General features: G+C 49.4%; 1 protein-coding gene across 1 annotated transcript in view; it reads right to left on the bottom strand.

Moving 5' to 3' along the window:
• CRHR1 (corticotropin releasing hormone receptor 1) overlaps window positions 1-19232 on the bottom strand; it is a 102678-nt gene that overhangs the window by 38369 nt on the left and 45077 nt on the right. The window contains exon 4 of the mRNA XM_034756016.1: window positions 7826-7945. Within this exon, the coding sequence (XP_034611907.1) occupies window positions 7826-7945 (120 nt within the window). The remainder of the gene's footprint in view (window positions 1-7825; window positions 7946-19232) is intronic.

The raw sequence follows: 19232 nt of genomic DNA, 5'->3' as shown, positions 1-19232 counted from the left end.
ATAGCAACTGCCTTAGCATATCGGCAAATTTCATTTTCACGGGGATGACTCTAGGCACCATGAGCTGAGAAGACAGCTCCCGTGGCAAGCCCAAAGCAGTATCCTATTAGCGTTAGCACCAGAGGAATGTCAGAGCGAGGGGGACATTGCAGGTCTATTATTAGCAAACCGGCCTTTGTGCCCTATCAGAGAAATCGGACGCAGAGATTACAAGGCCGGAAGGGACCTGTCATAGGCCCAGGCCCCGAGCTGTGCCTCAGTTTCCCCTGTGGCTATATAAACCAGTCTGAGTCAGACTTTACCTTCAATAACCCCTTGTTCACGGCAGACGTTAGTCACCGATAACCAACGAACTAGAATAAAGAAATAGCCCAAAGCTTCAGTTTTCTCCTCACCAGAGATGCCTTTTTCTTCTTGCCACCTCTCATCAGGACATTGCCAGCAGCTCCCCTTGCCCCCGAGACTCAGCCGCTTCATCACCAATCACACGGGGGCCCAGTCTCTTGTTCTGCTTTTCCCCCTGCTGGAGAGCGAACTGCTTCGGACAGGCCTGGAGCCTGGGTTTCAGAGCCCAGAATACCAGACAGGCCGGTATGTCCAGGAGTGGCGTGGCTTGCCCCCACCTGCGTGACCCCGCCTCCGCTGGCATGCCCTCGCGAGCATGGTGCAGGTGAGGCCATGCTGAATGGAGGACTCTATTTCGAAGAGCGCACCGCGCTGCCCAGCATGATCTCAAACGCGTGTGCGCAAGGTCACGCCGGTGGAGGCGGAGCGGCGCGCTTTTGCCAATGGCGTCCTCCATGTGGGATACCAGACAAAACCTCACGTCTGTTTTTTGTCTCAGCCCCTTTGTGCTAGTGCTAACCCCAGTGCGGTGCCAGGATGCGCTGGGCAGCAGGCAGTGGAGTGGGTAGAGCAGTAGGGGGTGATCTCCCCTCCGCGACAGTGCTGGCCCCAATGCCCGAGTGCCGCAGCAGGGGGCACCCTCTCTTGAATGAAACAGGAAGCTGATACCTTTCCCACGGCGGGCTGTGGTTAGCTTCCTCCTGCCGGCCACCCTCCACCTCCGTAGTGCCGGCTTTGCGGTGGGATGAAGACACAAACCCTTTGGCATTTGGTGTGAACGCACACAGAACACCTTGGTACCCTGTGGCACCCCCCCGCCCAGCAGTGCAGCACTTCGATAGCCCAGTCATGAGTATGGCATCAATGTGCCCATAGCTAAACCTGTCCTTTCATCCCCCTCTGGAGGCCTCTGGTCGCTAGATGTGATCACGCGCCATTTGTTTCTCATGCACACTTCACACACAGCATCAAATGGGAGGGCTAGATTAGTGATGAGAGCTCTGTGAATGTGATTTAGAGACCACACATTACAGTGCCAGCCGTGGAGAATTCACAGGGACACAGACAGCCCTTGGATTGTTTGTTAAATAAAACAAACAAACCCCCCTCCCCTCGGATTATTGATGGTGTAATGATTTCACAGCAACTTCCTGCACACCACCTCCCCTCGGATCAATTTATGCCCTCAAATGCCATAGAGCTGCGACAGGCAGCGCTGATCCCAAACCCAAGCCCGAGGCTAATTTATCACACTCACTATTCGTGTTGCCTCTCTGGTCAATATATGGCCACTAGGAGGGCCAGCTCCAGCTTTTTTGCCGCCCCAAAGCAGCGGGGGAAAAAAAAAAAAGATAAAGCCCCGATCGGCGGCAGCTCAACCGCGCCGCTTCGTTCTTCGGCGGCAATTCGGCGGCGGGTCCTTCGCTCCAAGAGGGACTGAGGGACCTGCCGCTGAATTGCCGCCGAAGACCCTGGACGTGCCGCCCCTTCCCCTTGGCCGCCCCAAGCACCTGCTTCCTTTGCTGGTGCCTGGAGCCGGCCCTGGCGACTAGGGCTGTCAAATAATTCAAAAATATAATCGCCGTTCGTCACGAGATTAAACAAAAAGAACCGTGCTTCGTCGCCGTTTTCATTGCACTGTTTAACACTAATGGAACACTCATTTAAATGTATGCTAAGTATTTGTGGGTGTTTCTCTACATTTGCAACTACATTGAAAGTGAAAGTGCAACTTACAAATGTCGAAGCAGGAAGGGGCATAGGAATGTTTAGCACATCTGGCACGGAAATACCTTGCAACGTCGGCGACAGAAGTGCCATGCGGACGCCTGTTCTCACTTTCAGGTGACATTGTAAATAAGAAGCGGGCAGCATTATCTCCCGTAAAGGTAAACAAACTTGTTTGCCTTAGCGATTGGCTGAACAAGAAGTAGGACAAGTGTAGGCTCCAAAGTTTGATATTGTTTTGTTTTTGAGTGCAATTATGTAGCCAAAAAAAAATCAACATTTGTAAGTTGCACTTTCACGAGAAAGAGATTGCACTACGGTACCTGTATGAGGTGACCTGAAAAATACTATTTCTTTGGTTTATCTTTTGACAGTGCAAACATTTGTAATCTAAAATAATAACATAAAGTGAACACTGTACACTTTGTATTCCGGGTTGTAATTGAAATCAATATCTTTGAAAATGTCCAAAAGCATTTATAATAAATGTAAATTGGGATCCTCTTATTGTTTAGCAGTGCGATTACAACTGCCATTAATCACGACTGTTTTTTAAAATCTAGTTAATTTGTTTTGCGTTAATCGCGTGACTTTAACTGCAATTAATTGACAGCCCTAACGGCAACATTTCTCCACAAAGGCCGCCAGTGCTAATGGACGATGGTGGAGTGGGTTTGTTCACTGCATAATTCAACACAGGAGTGGAAGTCAGTCCAGCAGAGGTCTAGGACTGTAATAAGCAGGTACCGTCGATCAGAGTTGTATTGGCAGAATTGCACGGGGATCCCAGGACTGGAATACCAGGGAGTACTGCAAGTTGGGGGTGAGGCTCTTTGCCAGCTGTGTGTGTGTGTGTGTGTGTGTGTGTGAGAGAGAGAGATGCTGCACTGGTATAATTGTCAGAAGCCAGTGCAATGTTACTGTGTGTTTCACAGTCCACTGGGTTAATAGTTAATGCGACATTTTGCGAGACTGGGACCAGTCTACACCTAAAACAGCCTCTCAGCGCCTAAAGCCCTGAGCTTAGGGTGACCAGATGTCCTGATTTTACAGGGACAGTCCCAATATTTGGAGCTTTTTCTTATATAGGCACCTATTACCCCCCAACCCGTCCCGATTTTTCACACTTGCTGTCTGGTCACCCAACCTGTGCTCCACGAGGAATCCAAACTGGATGCAAAATCTGGAGAGAACCATGAAACTGGATTGGACTCAGGACATGGCCAACACTGAAGTAGATTGGCGGGAGGTACAGAGAATTCTTTCCTATGTGCCTGGCTGGTGTGTCTTGCTCACATGCTCAGGGTCACACTGATCACCAGAGGGGGGTCGGTAAAAAATTTCCCAGCGGGCACAGATTGGCACCTAATCAATTCCCTGCCAATGCAGGGGCCTCGGGCATGGGTGGAACCTTGGTCTCTGCCTGCGGCACACAGCCGTTTAGTCTCATGAGGACTTCAATGCTTGAGTCTAATCAAAGTCATTGTGCTCAACACGGGGTAACTGGTGAAATGTACAGACCTGCGCTATGCAGGTCAGACTAGGAGAGGTAAAGGTTTGTGGGATGCTTGGCAGGTGTCTGTACCATATTGTGAATTCTAAAAGTCCCACAAAACAGCTAAACAAACAAAAAGTGGGGCTGGGTGGGTCAGGGGGTTTCAAACAACACTGCAAATTTGGAGCCACCTTGAGCTTCCTGGTTGTCACTACACCGCACAAGATGGCTACTCAGAGCTTAGTGGTAAGAGTGGCCTAGGGACTCAGCCTGTCCCGCTTTCAACGGTTCTGAAGCCCACCCCCTCTCCAGGCTTCAGCACGATAGCTCAGTGGCTTGAGCATTGGCCTGCTACACCCAGGGTTGTGAGTTCAATCCTTCAGGAGACCATTTAGCAATCTGGGGCAAAAATCTGTCTGGGGATTGGCCCTGCTTTGAGCAGGGGATTGGACTAGATGACCTCCTGAGGTCCCTTCCAACCCTGAGATTCTATGTTTACACAGCTATTTTCAGTGCAAGCCCAAGTCTGTCTATCTGGGCTGGGTGGCTCTCTGCTGCAGACTGTGTTGACAGGCCCTTAGCCCCACTGCAAGGCCTAACTGATTTAGGAGCGCTCTCTAACCGCTCACATTTAGAGCTGGTGAAGAAATGGGCTCTTCCCCCCGCCCTCCATGGAAAATGTGGCCTTTTCCTCCAAAAATCAAAGATAAGAAAATGTTCCACAGGCTGAAACACTTCAATTTTCAGCCAACAGCGTTTGCGATGAGATTTGGAGATTTTCTGTGGAAAGCACTTCCTTGTGGTGAAAGGGCGTCAGTTAGCCAAACACCTGACTCTCCATCGAAAAATCGTTTAGCCAGAATATTTCCCACAAGTCCTAGTCACATTCTACGGGCCTGACCTGGCAGCCCTGGCCCAAGGCAAGGAGTGCTAGCAAGGTCAGATCTGCTCTAGGAATTATTTTGGGGCAGTTCCTTGGCTTGTGTTATACAGGAGGTCAGACTGGTTGATCGGACTGGTCCCTTTTTGCCTTAGAATCTACGTCCATGGGATCATATGATTCAGGAGGGGCGACTCGTGTTTGCTGGATCGGGGTCTAACACGGGCTGACGTACAATGTGCTAGCCAGACTCACTGCAGACAGGAGATCACTTTTTGAATACCCGCATCTCGCTTGGCTGCCTTCTTTTTCAAAGGCATCACAGAAGAGGCGGCGGCGCCGGGAGATCCCGTGGCCTCCTCACCTGAGCAGAAGTTGCAAACCTCGTGGAAGATTCCCATCCCTGCTCCGCAGAATCAAAAGGCTCAACGTGAGGAAGAAATTTCCAAACGCCGGGTATGTGGAAGGCTGGTGCGCTGGTCAAGGCTCCAGCCCCAGACTTGGGTAGACCCAGGTTCCCAACGTCAGCCTGCCATTGTTAACTACGAATCTCAATACCTTTGAAGTATCAGAGGGGTAGCCGTGTTAGTCTGAATCTGTAAAAAGTAACAGAGGGTCCTGTGGCACCTTTAAGACTAACAGAAGTATTGGGAGCATAAGCTTTCGTGGGTAAGAACCTCACTTCTTCAGATGCAAGGACCCTTGCATCTGAAGAAGTGAGGTTCTTACCCACGAAAGCTTATGCTCCCAATACTCTGTTACTCTTAAAGGTGCCACAATACCTTTGAAGCCTCTCTTTTCCATCTGTAAAATGGGTATAAGAGCACTGCCCGACCTCACGGGGGAGTTGTGAGGATGAAGACTGTATGCGGCTCTGATGCTAAGATAATGGGGACCTCAGATAAATAGATAGCTCTGAAATTACCAAGACTCAGCCTCACCTAATATAAATTGTAAGGAAATGGGAACCCAAAGGACATGAAAGCGATAGGAAAATGTGACCAGCATCCCTTACATCTTTGTCCGTGAGCTCACCTCTCCTCCTAATAAACTGAAGATGCTGGCTAGCGGTGCCGGCTTGCAAAGCCACCAGTGAGGCAATGTAATATGCTTTACCAAACAATGAAGACATCAAAGCGGAGCCAGGCAGGAGGAAAATAAACCTGCTCAATTTCACTGAGCAAAGCTCCCTTCCCAACAATGAAGTCACCCCAGAGATCAAACAAACAAATCTACGCGGCCTTGCAAAGAAGCATGGCCGGAAAGTCCCCATGACAACTAGCTGACATCACAAAGGTGGCTTCATCATTAAATCATTAAATATAACGCCATGTGGACAATCAGGATAATCAGCAGCTTAAGAACATTAACGAAATATAAACCCATTATCCTGTTCCCTGGGAGAGCCGGGGATAATTCATGTTTCTGATGGATTTTTTTTTTTTGGTTGATAATTATCACCACTTTTGAGTGGAAAAAAGATACCCTTCTCCGTGCCGTAGCCATTAACCAGACTGGCGGTTTCCCCCATCCCCCTCTCTACCAATCTCTGGCTCTCAGCAAAACGTCATCAGCCATTTTCGTTAAAATGCCATGAACAAGAATAAGCAGAAAACAATTCCCTTCAGGGACCTTATGTCCGAGGGAGCTTGGAAATTTGCACTTCCCTTTTCTCTGTGGAAGGATGAGACCATTCCTAAAAACAGGGGGACAGACCCGCTTTCAACCCACATATTTACTCCGGAGGCTGATCCGGGACTTTAGATAATAACCTACTATTCTTTCTCCCAAGCACATTGATATGGGCCGACAGTGCTTATTTTCCGCCACCATGATATCTGAACACCACACAATCTTTAACCCCTCATGACCCCGCTGTGAAGTAGGACGGTGCTCCTATCTCCATTTTACACAAGGGGACCCGAGGCACAGAGAGACTAAGTGACTTGCCCAAGGTCACAATAGCAGTCTGTAGTAGGGCAGAGACTCAGTGATCTAACCCCAGAACCATCCTTCCTCTCTCCAAGTGCAGATCTGTAGTGCATCAGAGTGTCAGCCTCCCAAAGGAGGGTAGCAGCATTAACCCCATTTTACAGATGGGGAAACTGAGTCCTGCCTCCAAACCCGTCCCCTTTCTGGGGAGCCACTCCTGCAGAAGCACCTGAGAGTGAATGGCACCCCAGAAAGGGGATGTGTTAGGAGGAAGGACTCAGTTTCCCCATCTGTAAAATGGGGATAATGCCGCTACACTCCTTTGTCAAGTGCTTTGAGATCATGGATGGAAAGGGCTATATATCATCCCATGCAACAGGAGTTGCCATGTTGGCTAGGACTATTGGAAGCATTGCCACTGCCATGCCGTCCTGCTGCCAAAAGCCATTCCGGTGGGCTGTAATATTTTGGTCTCATTTTGGTTGTTGGGTTTGGTGTGCCAGTGCTGGGTGGTGCTGGTGGCCTGTGCTTTGAAGGAGGTCAGACTAGATGATCTAGTGGTCCCTTCTGGCCTTAAACTCTCTGACTATAAGCCTCTTGCCCAGTGCCCAGCAATGGCTAGCACTGGCCAAGTGCCAGAACGTGAAGGCCCATTGTTTACACAAAGGGGATGAATGGGCTAGCGAAAGTAAAACTGGGTGCTTCTGTTCTCCCGGTCTCCTCACCCAAGGACAAGGGAACAGTCAATGTAATTGAAAGGTGGCAAATTCAAAACAGGTCGAAGGAAATATGTTTTCTCATCAGGAGATTAGCCTGTGGAACTCACTGCCACAGGATGCTGCTGAGGCGAAAATCTTAGCACAATCCAAAAAGGACTGGGCGTTTACATGGTAACAAAGCTCCCCAGAATGACCATATTTAATGCTAACAATAATTGGGAAGGGATATTAAACCTCATGTTCCAAGGTTTAAGCCAATCACTGACTATTAGATACCAGGATGAAACCTAATGTGGGGGGCACACCTACCCACTGCAGGCTTTCTTGCACCTTTCCCTGAAGCATCTGCCAGAGACAGGGTACTGGACTAGGCAAGCCTTGGGTCTGAGGCAGTCTGGCCATGTTCCCATGTGGTACCAAACATGGGGTGACTGGGTTCTCTCCTCACCCCTACAGCACCCAACGGATGGCCTGAAACATCTGACTGAACTGCTGTCACTGGGCTCAGCCCAGGGTGAGGCCCCACGGTTCATGTGCTGGGCAAGTGCCCATGTCAACTGCAAATGAAGCAGAAGCTCTTTGGGAGCCATGAATGGGCTTTTCCTTTTGCCCCATAGCCTGGTGTGTGTGCAACCGATGCCAAACTCATCTCTGGGGGTCAGTGACCCTGGTGCTGCCACCCCCTTCCTATTCCCTCCCCCACCCCGTCAGACCCACGGGCCTTACTTGTGGTGTTGTATCGGACTCCGTGGATGTATTCGGGGCAAGGGCGGGCCACCAGCTGCCCCACAGCACTCCGGGGCCAGCATGTACCGATCAGGTCTATTGAGGCATTGCACTGGAGACCTGGGAGAGACAGGGGAGAGGGTTAACAGAGATCCCAAAGTTAACTGCACGGAGCTCCCACCCGCAGCCCCCCTTGGGCGACAGAGCAAAGGGACTGACCCCTGCAGAGCGGGGGGTGGGGTGGGGTGGGCTAGGGGATTTATTGCTGTCTGCTCACTGCATCCCATTCCCAACTGCTTGCTGCATCCCATTATCCCCTAACACATTGGAAGCTTTCTTGCTCTGAAGCAGTCATTGCTGGTCACTGTCAGAGCCGGTTTCTTCACTAAATAAAAAAGGGGTCTCTCTTACAATATAGCTAACTTGAACTAGCCACAGGTTTGCAAGCTCTTAGTGGAGACGAGGCACGGGGAAGTGTTACCTTGCTGTAGCTGGCTGTGGTTAAACCCTACACTACTGGCTTCTAAACTGCACCGGTTCATGTACCACCTTCTTAAAAACTTGTTGTGAAGGAAAAGGATGGAACATCAAGCTCGTGTACCACCAGTGGTACATGTACCGCAGTGTGGAAGCACCTGCCTTAAACCCTCCCCCTCCATCCTTTATCTCCATCAGCAACTACCCCTACATCACGGTTTCCACTCGGGTTTTACAGCAAGACAGCTAACGTGCAAGAGCTTATCTCATTGGAGAAACGCACCTCTTTCCCTAGTGAAGGCAAGACCAGAAACTGGACTAGCTTGAACATAGGTGTGACTGGGGAAATGCTTGCCCTATCCTGGGTCGGAGTCTGTCTGGGGATACCTGCGTTTCAGACTCCGATGCAAAGTGGATTATAATAAGTGGGCCTGGGTGGACTTGGAATCGGAGAGAGGCAGTGGAGACTTTCAGTCTCAATTGGGTGGTTCAGCTCCATCCCTGGTGAGAAGGAACCAAAAGTTGTGACAATAAATGAGAGCGTCCTGCTGTCTTATGTATAATGAGTTGTTTGGTTATGTTTAGAGCTGGTTGGAAAATGGTATGTGTGTGTGTGTGTGTGTGCACGAATACCAAAATATTTCAATTAGGAAATTCTGCTGCAATTGCCTCATGGGAGTTGTAGTTCACTTGCCTCATGCTCCCATTCCCCTCTATAAGGCAGGCTCCTTGGTCAGACTACATTTCCCATGATACAACATGGTGTCCCCTCATAGCGCGAAGAGGCAGTTGTATCATGGGAGTCCCTGGATATGGTGCATCATGGGAGATGTAGTCCGACCATGGAACCTGGCTCATGAAGGAGAATGAGGACATGAGGCAGCTGAACTACAGCTCCCATGAGGCACCACGACATCTTATCTAAATACAGCTATGTTGGGTTTCTGACAAAAAAAACCCTCACAACATTTTCAAAGAAGGCAGACACTTTTCAAGACAAATTTTGTTTAGCTGAAAAGTCAATTTTCTGTTAAAAAACAGTTTTGAACATTTTTCAACCAGCCCTAGTTGCAGCACCTGTTATAAAACCCACTCTGGAAACGTGGCCCATCTGTTGGCCAAGGAAGGACTGAATGGGCCAAGGAGCTTGACGAGGGTCTTTTGAGTAGAGCGCTGAGCCCTGGTGGAAGGACATACACTCACTGTGGCCTTCAGCCTCCATGTCTATAGAACCAGCAAAAAATTCATGTATACACTGAGAGAATAACAAGGTATCAGGGGGTTTCCTGTGGCACAGAAAGCCCAGGTGTCACCATGTTCACAGGGTGAAACTTCCCCTTTCCTTCCCTCCTTCCCCCCCAGGTTGTAATAATACTTTATTCCAGCTAATTTAGAATTCAAGTTTAAGTAGGGCAAGTTGGTAGTTGCATGGTTAACAGGGTATAGCACATAGTTTTATTAACTCATTTGATGCCAGTAGTTGTTTCACAACCATGTCCACCAGCTCAGAGCATGTACTGAGAAAAAGCAACAGCTCTTCCTTCTGTGGGACTGTAGCAGAATGGACACCTGCTCCTGCCTGGAAGGGCCTGAGATAGCCCAGGGAGCAGGCAGCCTGAAGGTTGAGCTGATTGGGGGAAGTGGCTGCAGTGGGGGCCATGCCCCAAACAGACTCAGCTGGCCCTATAAAGGCAGGGAGCCAGGAGCTCAGGCCAGAGTCTCTCTCTGCCTTCAGAGAGAGAAGGGCCTGGCTGTAGGGAGCTAGACAGAGTACCTGAGTGGAGCAGGGCTGGGGAGCTCCAGCCTGGAAAGCCCCAGGCTCCGGCCTAGGGGAAGGCTAAGGGGTACTGGGGGTTGCAGAGGGCAGCCCAGGGCTAGGCCAAGGCAGCAGGTCCAAACCAACCTTGCCGATGATGAGTGGCCTATACTGCAGTCTGCCCCAGGGAGCGGGGGGCTAGTTGGTGACTGGCAGTGGCCTAGTAAGGTGGGGGTAGTGGTGGGGGTTCCCCAGGGAGGGGAAACCCAGATCTGTGGGGTACTGCCAGGGGGCAGCATCCCAGTAATAGGGGCACTGGGTCCCAGGAGGGACATGGGGGCCAGAAGAGGACAGGCGGATCACTGGCCTGTAGAGGGCGCTCCAGATGCTGGATGAACTGATTCCCCGAAGCAACCAGTAGGGGGCACCGCAGGGGTGAGTCTGCACCCTTACAGGGACCCGCCCCACTTCCCCATTACTCCTTTGCAGTCTCCCCTCCCCTCCAGGGGTTCCTATTCAGTTTTCAGGCACTGGGTCCTCTGGAAGAACCTAGAGGGAGTTTGTGCTTCATGCTGCCTTTGGGGCAGGGAAAAAGGCCTGATTTGGCTGGCGATGTTTTGGGCACATGTTGTCCATTCGTGGCACCTGGGATTAAGCATGTCGCTTTCGGGGCTGAAAATAATTCTGCACCCGTAGTGCTATGTGTGTAACGCTTTCTGCGTGAAAAGATTTTTTCGGTGCATTGCAGGCGGAATAATCCAACATCAAATTTTAATGGTGGCTTTAACTCTGACCTCTTTTTCTTGGTGTGGGTTTAGCACTCTGTAAACTGTGGTACCGTACAGGAAATCGGCTCTATCCGGGCCATGGCTAATACGGCTAATGAAAGCACAGTGTGTTAATTTAGGCTTTATTGAGGCCAGATTGCAGAGTTATTTATATATATTTTTAACATAGTACAGGATGTTCTGCAGCAAAATATGTCTTTGTTACATCTGAGGATTAGATACAAAACCGATTTCTCTGTGTCATGTCACCATAATTCAATAATTAACATTCTGCAGTTTGAAGAGGGGTGTGCAATAGACCTTGAAAGGTGTTTGTCTGGTTTAGTGCAAAGCACTTATAGTTATTGAAGATGCGGCAGCACTTTCTGGGCTGAAATGAGTGGTTTCATTCTTTTCTAACTGGCTTTCGGTAACTCCGCATCTCAAATACTGTGAGCTTGACTCTGAGCTCAGTTACATCAATTCTACATAGGACCTGAATGGAGTTACTCCATACTTTTGCTGATTTGAGAGCAGAATAGACCCAAGTGTATCTCGGTAGCTGCAGTGCATTGTAGGGGAGCTCTGGTTGCAACTGGACATTTTAATGTTCATGTTCATGTGTCTGCATTTCTCCTACATGGCATGTGAATAAAGCTGGCCAAAAACAATTGGCCAAAAATTGGATTTTTGATAAAATGCAAATATTTGGGGGGGGGGGGAGGGGGAATCTGTTTTTCACTGAAAAACTAAAAATGAACTGTTTGAGTTTTTGATGAAAATCCAAAGTCCTTTAAAAATATTTGCTGAAAGTTTTTTCCTCAAAAAATTATTGCAGGAAAAAAATCATTTCCCAAGAGTTCTACATCCGAATCGTAAAAGCGTTCAGAGTGTTGGAAACAATTACATGTTTTTTAGTGGTAAGGTGTTTTTAATTCTAACTCAATTTTTACTAATGTTTATGTGGCTGTCACAACCTTAAGTTGCCCATTCCTTGGGGAAAAAATCATGGTGGTCATTCTGACTTGCTGTGTGATCGTGGGCAGATCCCATTTAATCACACGTGCCTCAGTTTCCCCATTTTTAAATTGGGGCTTATCACTTGCCTACATCACAGGTGAGCTGGGAGGTGTGATGTTTGCATAGTGATGCAGCACTGAAAAATGAGAAGTCATTGGCCACTGAATGAAGCAGAATATTCATAAAGGGTAAACAGAATGACCTGAATAATTAAAGGTTTACATCGCTTGACATTGACTCCAGGCATAATAATGGAATGGCTGATTCCATTAATCAATGTGCTATCAATAAAGAGTGAAAGGAGGACGGAAATATAATTAATACCAGCCAACATAGTTTTCATGGAATTTAGCTCTTGTCAGACAGACGTGCTATTGTTCTGTGAGACCGTTCCAAGCGTGGTTGATAAAGGCAGCTGTCTTGATATAATATACTTAAATTTCCAGAAGGCATTTGACATCCTACCTCATGACTTTCTGATGAAAGAATTAGCACTATACAAAATGAATGTGGGCCCAAAAGAAATGAATTAACAGCTGACAGATCTCAACGGAGAATTATCAACTAGCAGGAGTTCCGGCGGGCTCTGCCAGACTGGTACACGCACCCTGGAGGCTGCGGTTTCTACTGGGGAGAGGCGACTGTGTAAACCTCCCCTCACTTTTCTACCATTTAACATCTCCCCCTATTTATATGCCCCCCTGGGTTATAGCTGAACACCTTCGACTCTTCATTGTATTTAAGCATCCCAACGGCTCTCTGAGGGAGGGCACTTTACAGATGGGGAAATCGAGGCAGAGAGACAAAGGGACTTACCCACGATCACATAGGGAATCTGTGGCACAGCAGGGACTTCACCCAGAGGCTGCTAAGCCCAAGGGGAGTGACCTACCCACTGGCCCATCCTTCCTTTCAGGGTCCTCTAACGCAACCACCGCTATTCAGGATGAAATAGGCCCCTGCTTCGTCTCCCGCCCTGCCCCGGGACCAACATGCAATGGGCATTTGTCCGGTGGTTCAGATCCCAGTTCTGCCAAGCAGTCAGCTCCCCAACCTTGACCCTGCGACAGAGTGTTCAGCCGGGTCCCGTGTCTCCGCAGATTAAAGATTTATGGCGTCAGGCAATAAACAAACCCCATAAATCAATCCCACTGGCGGAGCTGCCGCTCTGGCCCCATCAGCGTGGCTGGTGCACAGAGAGCTGAGAGCAGCTGCCTTTCCGGGACCGCAACGGCCAGGTGGGGATGGGACGTCTCAGCAGCTGGCCTGAGGCAGAGCAGCTAAGGCAATGCTGTGGCCAGTGGCAGATCAGTTAATGTCCAAGCTCAGACAGTGGTGGGGACAGACGGGTCAGGGGGGATTTGGAAGAAACTATGGAGCCCTTTGCCTCTAGGTCACCAGCCTGAACAGCCCTGGGGCAGCTCTAAGTTCTGCAACAGCGTCTCAGCAGCTCACCCAGTGGCCGCCTGCTGCATTGCGAGAGAGGGAGAAGAGCCACTGTGGCTGCTCCATTGGCTACTTCCCAGCCAGGTTGCAGGAGTCCTGTGAAAGCAGGGAAGGCGCACTGAACCTGGGGTGTGGGGGGGCTAACACAGGATGGCCACTCTCCTCCAAACACCCCCCATAGGGACCATGCACCATCTGGGGATAGCCAGAGTCCAGGGCACAGCAGCCACTTCCCCTCCCCAGCCCGGCCTGTGCCAGGGGCTGCAGGGATGGGGGCGAACCGGCTATGTCGGCTGTATGCCCACAGGGCCCTCCTCCGGCAGGGGACTTGCAGGTGATGTCTGCCTCCTTTGTGTTGCCCGAGGGGCTCAAGGGGATCTCCCCAAAGTAGGGATTGCGGCCCCTCGACCCTGCTTCAGTGATACGCTGGCACCCTGGCCGGAACGGCTGGATATCTCTGGAGCAGGGCACGCCTGGGATGCTTGACCTGCCCGGGCAGTGCCCGCTCTCTGCCAAGATAGCGTCATCTACAGGGACATCAGTCTGGCACCCTTCACGCGCACTACACTCAGCGTTGTGTGTGTGGGACGTACAACATGACCCTGCTCAGCAGTCTCGGGGGGGGGGGGGGGGAGAGAGAATCTGTCCAGGCCCTAAATGTGGGCTGGGCCCTCCCTGTCCTCGGCTCCTGTAAGTGTAACAGGCGTGACCAGGAGGCTGGATCGTGACTGAAGGCACCTAGGCCCAGATCCTGGGAGTTAGGGGTCTCGATAGCTGTGAGCAGCTGGGCCTTGCCCCCTCGTCAGGAGATGGCCGAGGGCTGAAACTGGTCACCAGGCAACTCCCGCTGAATGCGAACAGGACCCTGAAGCAGGGGATGTGGGGAGGGGGCTGACATCAGGGGACTGGAGGGCCCAGACCCACTCCCAGTCAGCCGGAGCGGGATGGAATATGAATCTAATTCAAAGCCCAGAAGCTGGCCTGGAGCCACCCAGAGGCCGTTTATCACTCAGGGCAGCAATGGTTAGTGCTGCAATGCTGCCTTTGATTCCCCAGCCCATCTCCTGCTTTGGGGTGGAAATGGGGCAGGAAGGGATGGAGATGGCTTTGTGCATCTCACCCTCTCGTGCCTGCTGGTAGGCTCCTAAACACCTCTGGGGGTGTGGGCTTTCGTTCTCTGTCTGCTCACGTGTTCATGGGGCTGGGATTCTGGAGCTGAAGAACTGGGGGTCAGTTGTGCACGGGCGTGAGGTATATGAGCTTTCTGTGGCACACACGTTTGGGCCAAGTGCTTCATGTCTTTCTGTTGTAACCCTAATAACCGACGTGGGAGGGTCACTGGTGGAGCTTGAAGGGGGGTGTCCCAGGCTACCCTCTACGGCCAAAGAAATGGGGCTGGGCGGGCCGGGGTGAGTCCTGGGCTGAAGAACAAAAAAAACAACCCCCCCCAACTCTATTTACAGCACTGGGCAGCAGCAGCAAGACGTAGGGAAAAGGATAAACTGGGAAAACCCAGCCCTGGGTGCCAACGTGGGGAGAGAGGCAAGTTCCCCAAGCGTGAAAGTCCACATCCTGGCCAGTTCTAGTCCTGACTGCTGTGATCCTGCACCCGAGGCAGGCGTGTGGCGATGGAGCTGGGTCTGGGGAATGGGTTAAACAGAGCAGTGATGAAAGGGATGGGGTGCATCTTGGCTGAATAATAGTTTCATGGCTCTTTTTACTAGTAGCATTGATACCCAATGTTCAGGAGAGATTGCATAAATTCCCCCAGTGGTTTTGCCTGGATACATACGTGACTTCTGTTGTGGAGAGTTTCTGTTCACTCACACTGGTGTACAGCGATACAGCTTTCTCGGGGCAAGTCCCAAGGGCTATAAACAATGCTTTACAGTATTGTGCTAATGGGGCTAGAATTTCCCAGTTCTCCTCCCCTCTCCATTGTGCTGAACGGAGGAAGGAAGATCACCTGTCACGCATTTGAGGAATCTTTTTGGAGGGATGGCTGTATCTCAGAAACTCCTGAGTGAAATGACCCCAAATTTGGACCTCTAACCCAAGCGAGTATCCCCACGAGGCACACCAGATTTCAAGGAAATCAGATTAACGGTGCAGATTTTACAGTCTAAACCTTAACTAGAGCAGAGCTGGTGGTCTGCCATAATAAAAGAAATGGGTGTTGCTAGGTGAGGTTCCGTCCCATTTGTCCCTCATTACTAGCCATCACTGGCTACCAGAGTTTAGAGCACCGCTTAGCGTGGAAATGATATTGATCAGATACTAAATGCATTCATGTTTTCTTTTCCAGCCCATCCATATTTTAGAGGGAATTATTTCGCAAGCTGCTTTTTGCAAACATCTGCTCTGGCCTCGGCAGAATTGTTTATAACTGCGACATTGTTTATGTTCTTCGCAGCGGGACGACAATACGAGTCCGAGGGGTCTCTGCACACGTGTGCGTGCACTGGTGAGTTACACTGGTGCACACTGTCTGTGCTCGGGTGTAGAACGCCTTCCTCTGCGAGTAGCATACGTCGCTTTAAAAGCAGCACAAACTTGGAAAAAAGCACTGTTATCACTGAATAAGGGTATCCACACAAGGAGTTACACAGGCATAACCACAGCAGGATAATGAGATTGTCATAGGTATGCTGGTAAATCTCTCCATGTTGACAAGCCCTATAAATTCATTTAAACCTGTTCCTAACCGACTTAAAATAAACCAAAAAAGTTGGATTTAAACCAAAGTAAGAGCGTCCACACTGCCTTTGGCAGTGCAGTTTACGGTCGCCCCTTTGCTTAAGCCGGTGCACGTCCAAGCCCCGAGATGGAGAGCTTGGTCCTGTCTCTGTTATGGACGAGAGGTCCAAAACCACAGACAATTCTCCCCCAATCTGAGTTGCGGGCTGGCAAGGAGCTCAGGGAAATGTGGGCTTGCCATCAAGAGATAAGATTCCTGATCAACTCCCAGTGGAGGCAGTGGTAACGCCAGCACTTGAGTTATTTCAAAATGGACTGGAGAAAGACCCTCCAGAATATGGATATGAGTCGACAGTGTGCCCTTGTTGCCAAGAAGGCCAACGGCATTTTGGGCTGCATTAGTAGGAGCATTGCCAGCAGATCGAGGGACGTGATCATTCCCCTCTATTTGGCATTGGTGAGGCCTCATCTGGAGTACTGTGTCCAGTTTTGGGCCCCTCACTACAGAAAGGTTGTGGACAAATTGGAAAGAGTCCGGAGGAGGGCAACGAAAATGATTAGGGGGCTGGAGCACATGACTTATGAGGAGAGGCTGAGGGAACTGGGCTTGTTTAGTCTGCAGAAGAGAAGAGTGAGGGAGGATGCGATAGCAGCCTTCAACTACCTTTAGAAGGGGCGTTCCAAAGAGGATGGATCTAGACTGTTCTCAGCGGTGTCAGATGATGGAACAAGGAGCAATGGTCTCAAGATGCAGTGGGGGAAGTCTAAGTTGGGTGCACCGAAGCCCAGGAATGGGTTCCCTAGGGAGGTGGTGGAATCTCCATCCTTAGAGGTTTTTAAGGCCCGGCTTGAGAAAGCCCTGGCTGGGATGATTTAGTTGGGGCTGGTTCTGCTTTGAGCAGGGGGTTGGACTAGATACCTCCTGAGGTCCCTTCCAACCCAAATCTTCTTTGATTCCTCCCACTCCTCTGCAGTAATCAGCACGTGCACCAAATTGTGACACTGAAGATGCCAAACCCCATATGCTGTTATCGGTCATGAAACTACCCAGATTCAGTTGCAGTGTTGACTCAGTGACCTGCTGAGACACGGAATCCCACGGGCTGGTTACATGCTGCGTGAGGAAGTATTTGATATCATTTGCTCTAAAATTGTTTGCTTTTTCTCAGAGTCACCCTTGGTATCATGTTATGGGACGGGGGGAAGAAAGAGAAGACCCTCAGTTTCCCTTTATTTTGGTCCCAGTCTCCCGGCACCTGCTTCTCAAGCCTGGGGTCTTTAGATACGCTTGGCTTATCACCATATCCAGACCCGAAGGCGGCCACTAAGTTGTTCTGTTTCCTTTTTGGTCATCCCATGTCCCAGCTCACCTGCAAAGCAGTCCTTGGAAGGTAGCGACACACAATAGCTGTCTGGAAAGGTGCACAGTCTGCTCCTTAGAGATGCTAATTCACCCCCGTTCACCTGTTTCGCATCCTAATCCAGGTGATACTTCCCTCAGTGCCCCTCCATTTTAGTCCATTTATAGAGTCTCATAATTCATGGACTAGCCTAAAATTTAGAAGACCTGGGTTCTAATCCCTGCTCCACCTAACTTCCGTGTAACCTTGGGCATGACACTTAGCCTCTCTGGGCCTCGGTCCCCCATCTGTACAATGGGGAGAACTGCCCTGCCCTGCCTCCGAGGGGGCTTGTAAGGCTAATTACATGAAAAGTGCTGGAGAGACTTGAGATAGCACTTTGCAGCAGTGTATAGAAGAGCTTGGTGGTGGTGTTCTTATTGCGACAGGGCGAATGGAAGCTGTCTGATTGACCCAGTCATTATTCTGTGTATCTCCAGTATGTCCTCTCTTAGGTCTGGTGTACACTCCGCTTTTCTATACCTCTGTAAGCCACAGGTGTGATGTATAGTTAGCGCAGTGCAGCCCCTAATGTGGACGCAATTACACTGGTATAAAGGGGCTTTGTACTGGCATAGCATGTTGTTCCCTTATAGGGAAAAAGCTATACCAGTACAAGCACTTTATTCCAGTATAACCGTGTCCACCTTAGGGCGTTGTACAGCATTAAATATACCAGTCTAGTTAAAGAGGTCAAATGTTTGTGTCTGGACAAGTTCTTTTCATCTGCTCTCTACGCTAAATGGTTCCAATATGTTCGGATAGAATTTTTTCCAGACTTCTGATCATTTTACATCACCCGTCTCTGAAATCCCAATTTAGTTCCTCGGCTTGGTACGTCTATATCTGTGTGAAAGACGTGCGAGACTGAAGGGGAAAGAAATGCTGATGTTGTTAATTTGACCTTTATGGATTGAAATTCCAGCAGCACCCCAAGGGAGTCGTGCATGGCTGAGAAAGCGAGTGCCCAGAAAGAGATTGCCTCAAGGTAACATTCGCAGGGATCTAAGCTAGGGCTGGGCCAACGTTTTTGATCAAAATGTGGGTTTTTTTTTTTTTAATGAAATGCTTTGCAAATCATACAAAGTATTTGTAAAAATATCCATATTAGCTCAACTCTGCCAATTGTTTGACGAAACACAAATTTTGTTTGGATTTAAAACCAACATTTTGTTGGTTTTTAGTTTTTTTTGATGACACATTTTAAAAACAAGCTCAAAACCTACATAAAAAAGAAAAAAAAAATCACACGTTTGTTTTGATTTCTGTTGGATTCAAATCAAAACAGACTTTTGTTTAGAAAAAATCCATTTGCTGAGTTTCTCTGAAAATCTGGCCCTCCCTGGCACGAAAGCTGCAGTGTGCTAAACATTTCGGGAAATCTATCCCCAGTCATGGCGCTGGGCCCTTTGAAATTTTGCGCTGAGCAATTATGAGAATATAGTCCCTAACGCCCAAAGAGCTTTAAACAGTATGTTCTGCTTCAATTGCTTCCACCAGCCCCAGAGAGCAAACAACAAATGAATTGTGCATATCGCCAATCAGAAAATGAGTGGGGTTTCCACTGGAACTTTGCATGAAAATGAAAAAATATCTTTAAAATTTTTTTGTTCTGTTTGGGAAAACTATCAGAAGCCACAAAATGTTCATCCGAAAACTGTAAACCCCCCAGTCTTTTTAATTTTCAGCCAAAATTTTTAGGTGACAGAGGTTTGATTTTTCTGACAAAATGCGGGACGTTTTCAAGGAAAAAGGACACGTTCTGTGACAATTTTTGACAGGTCCAAAATCCAATGGTTGTGAAGTTTTTGGATCAGTCCTTGTGGTGCAGCTCTCCCAAGCTC

Source organism: Trachemys scripta, chromosome 23, assembly GCF_013100865.1.
Source record: "Trachemys scripta elegans isolate TJP31775 chromosome 23, CAS_Tse_1.0, whole genome shotgun sequence".
Taxonomy (NCBI): Eukaryota; Metazoa; Chordata; order Testudines; family Emydidae; genus Trachemys; species Trachemys scripta.
This window is presented reverse-complemented; position numbering and strand designations above follow the sequence as displayed.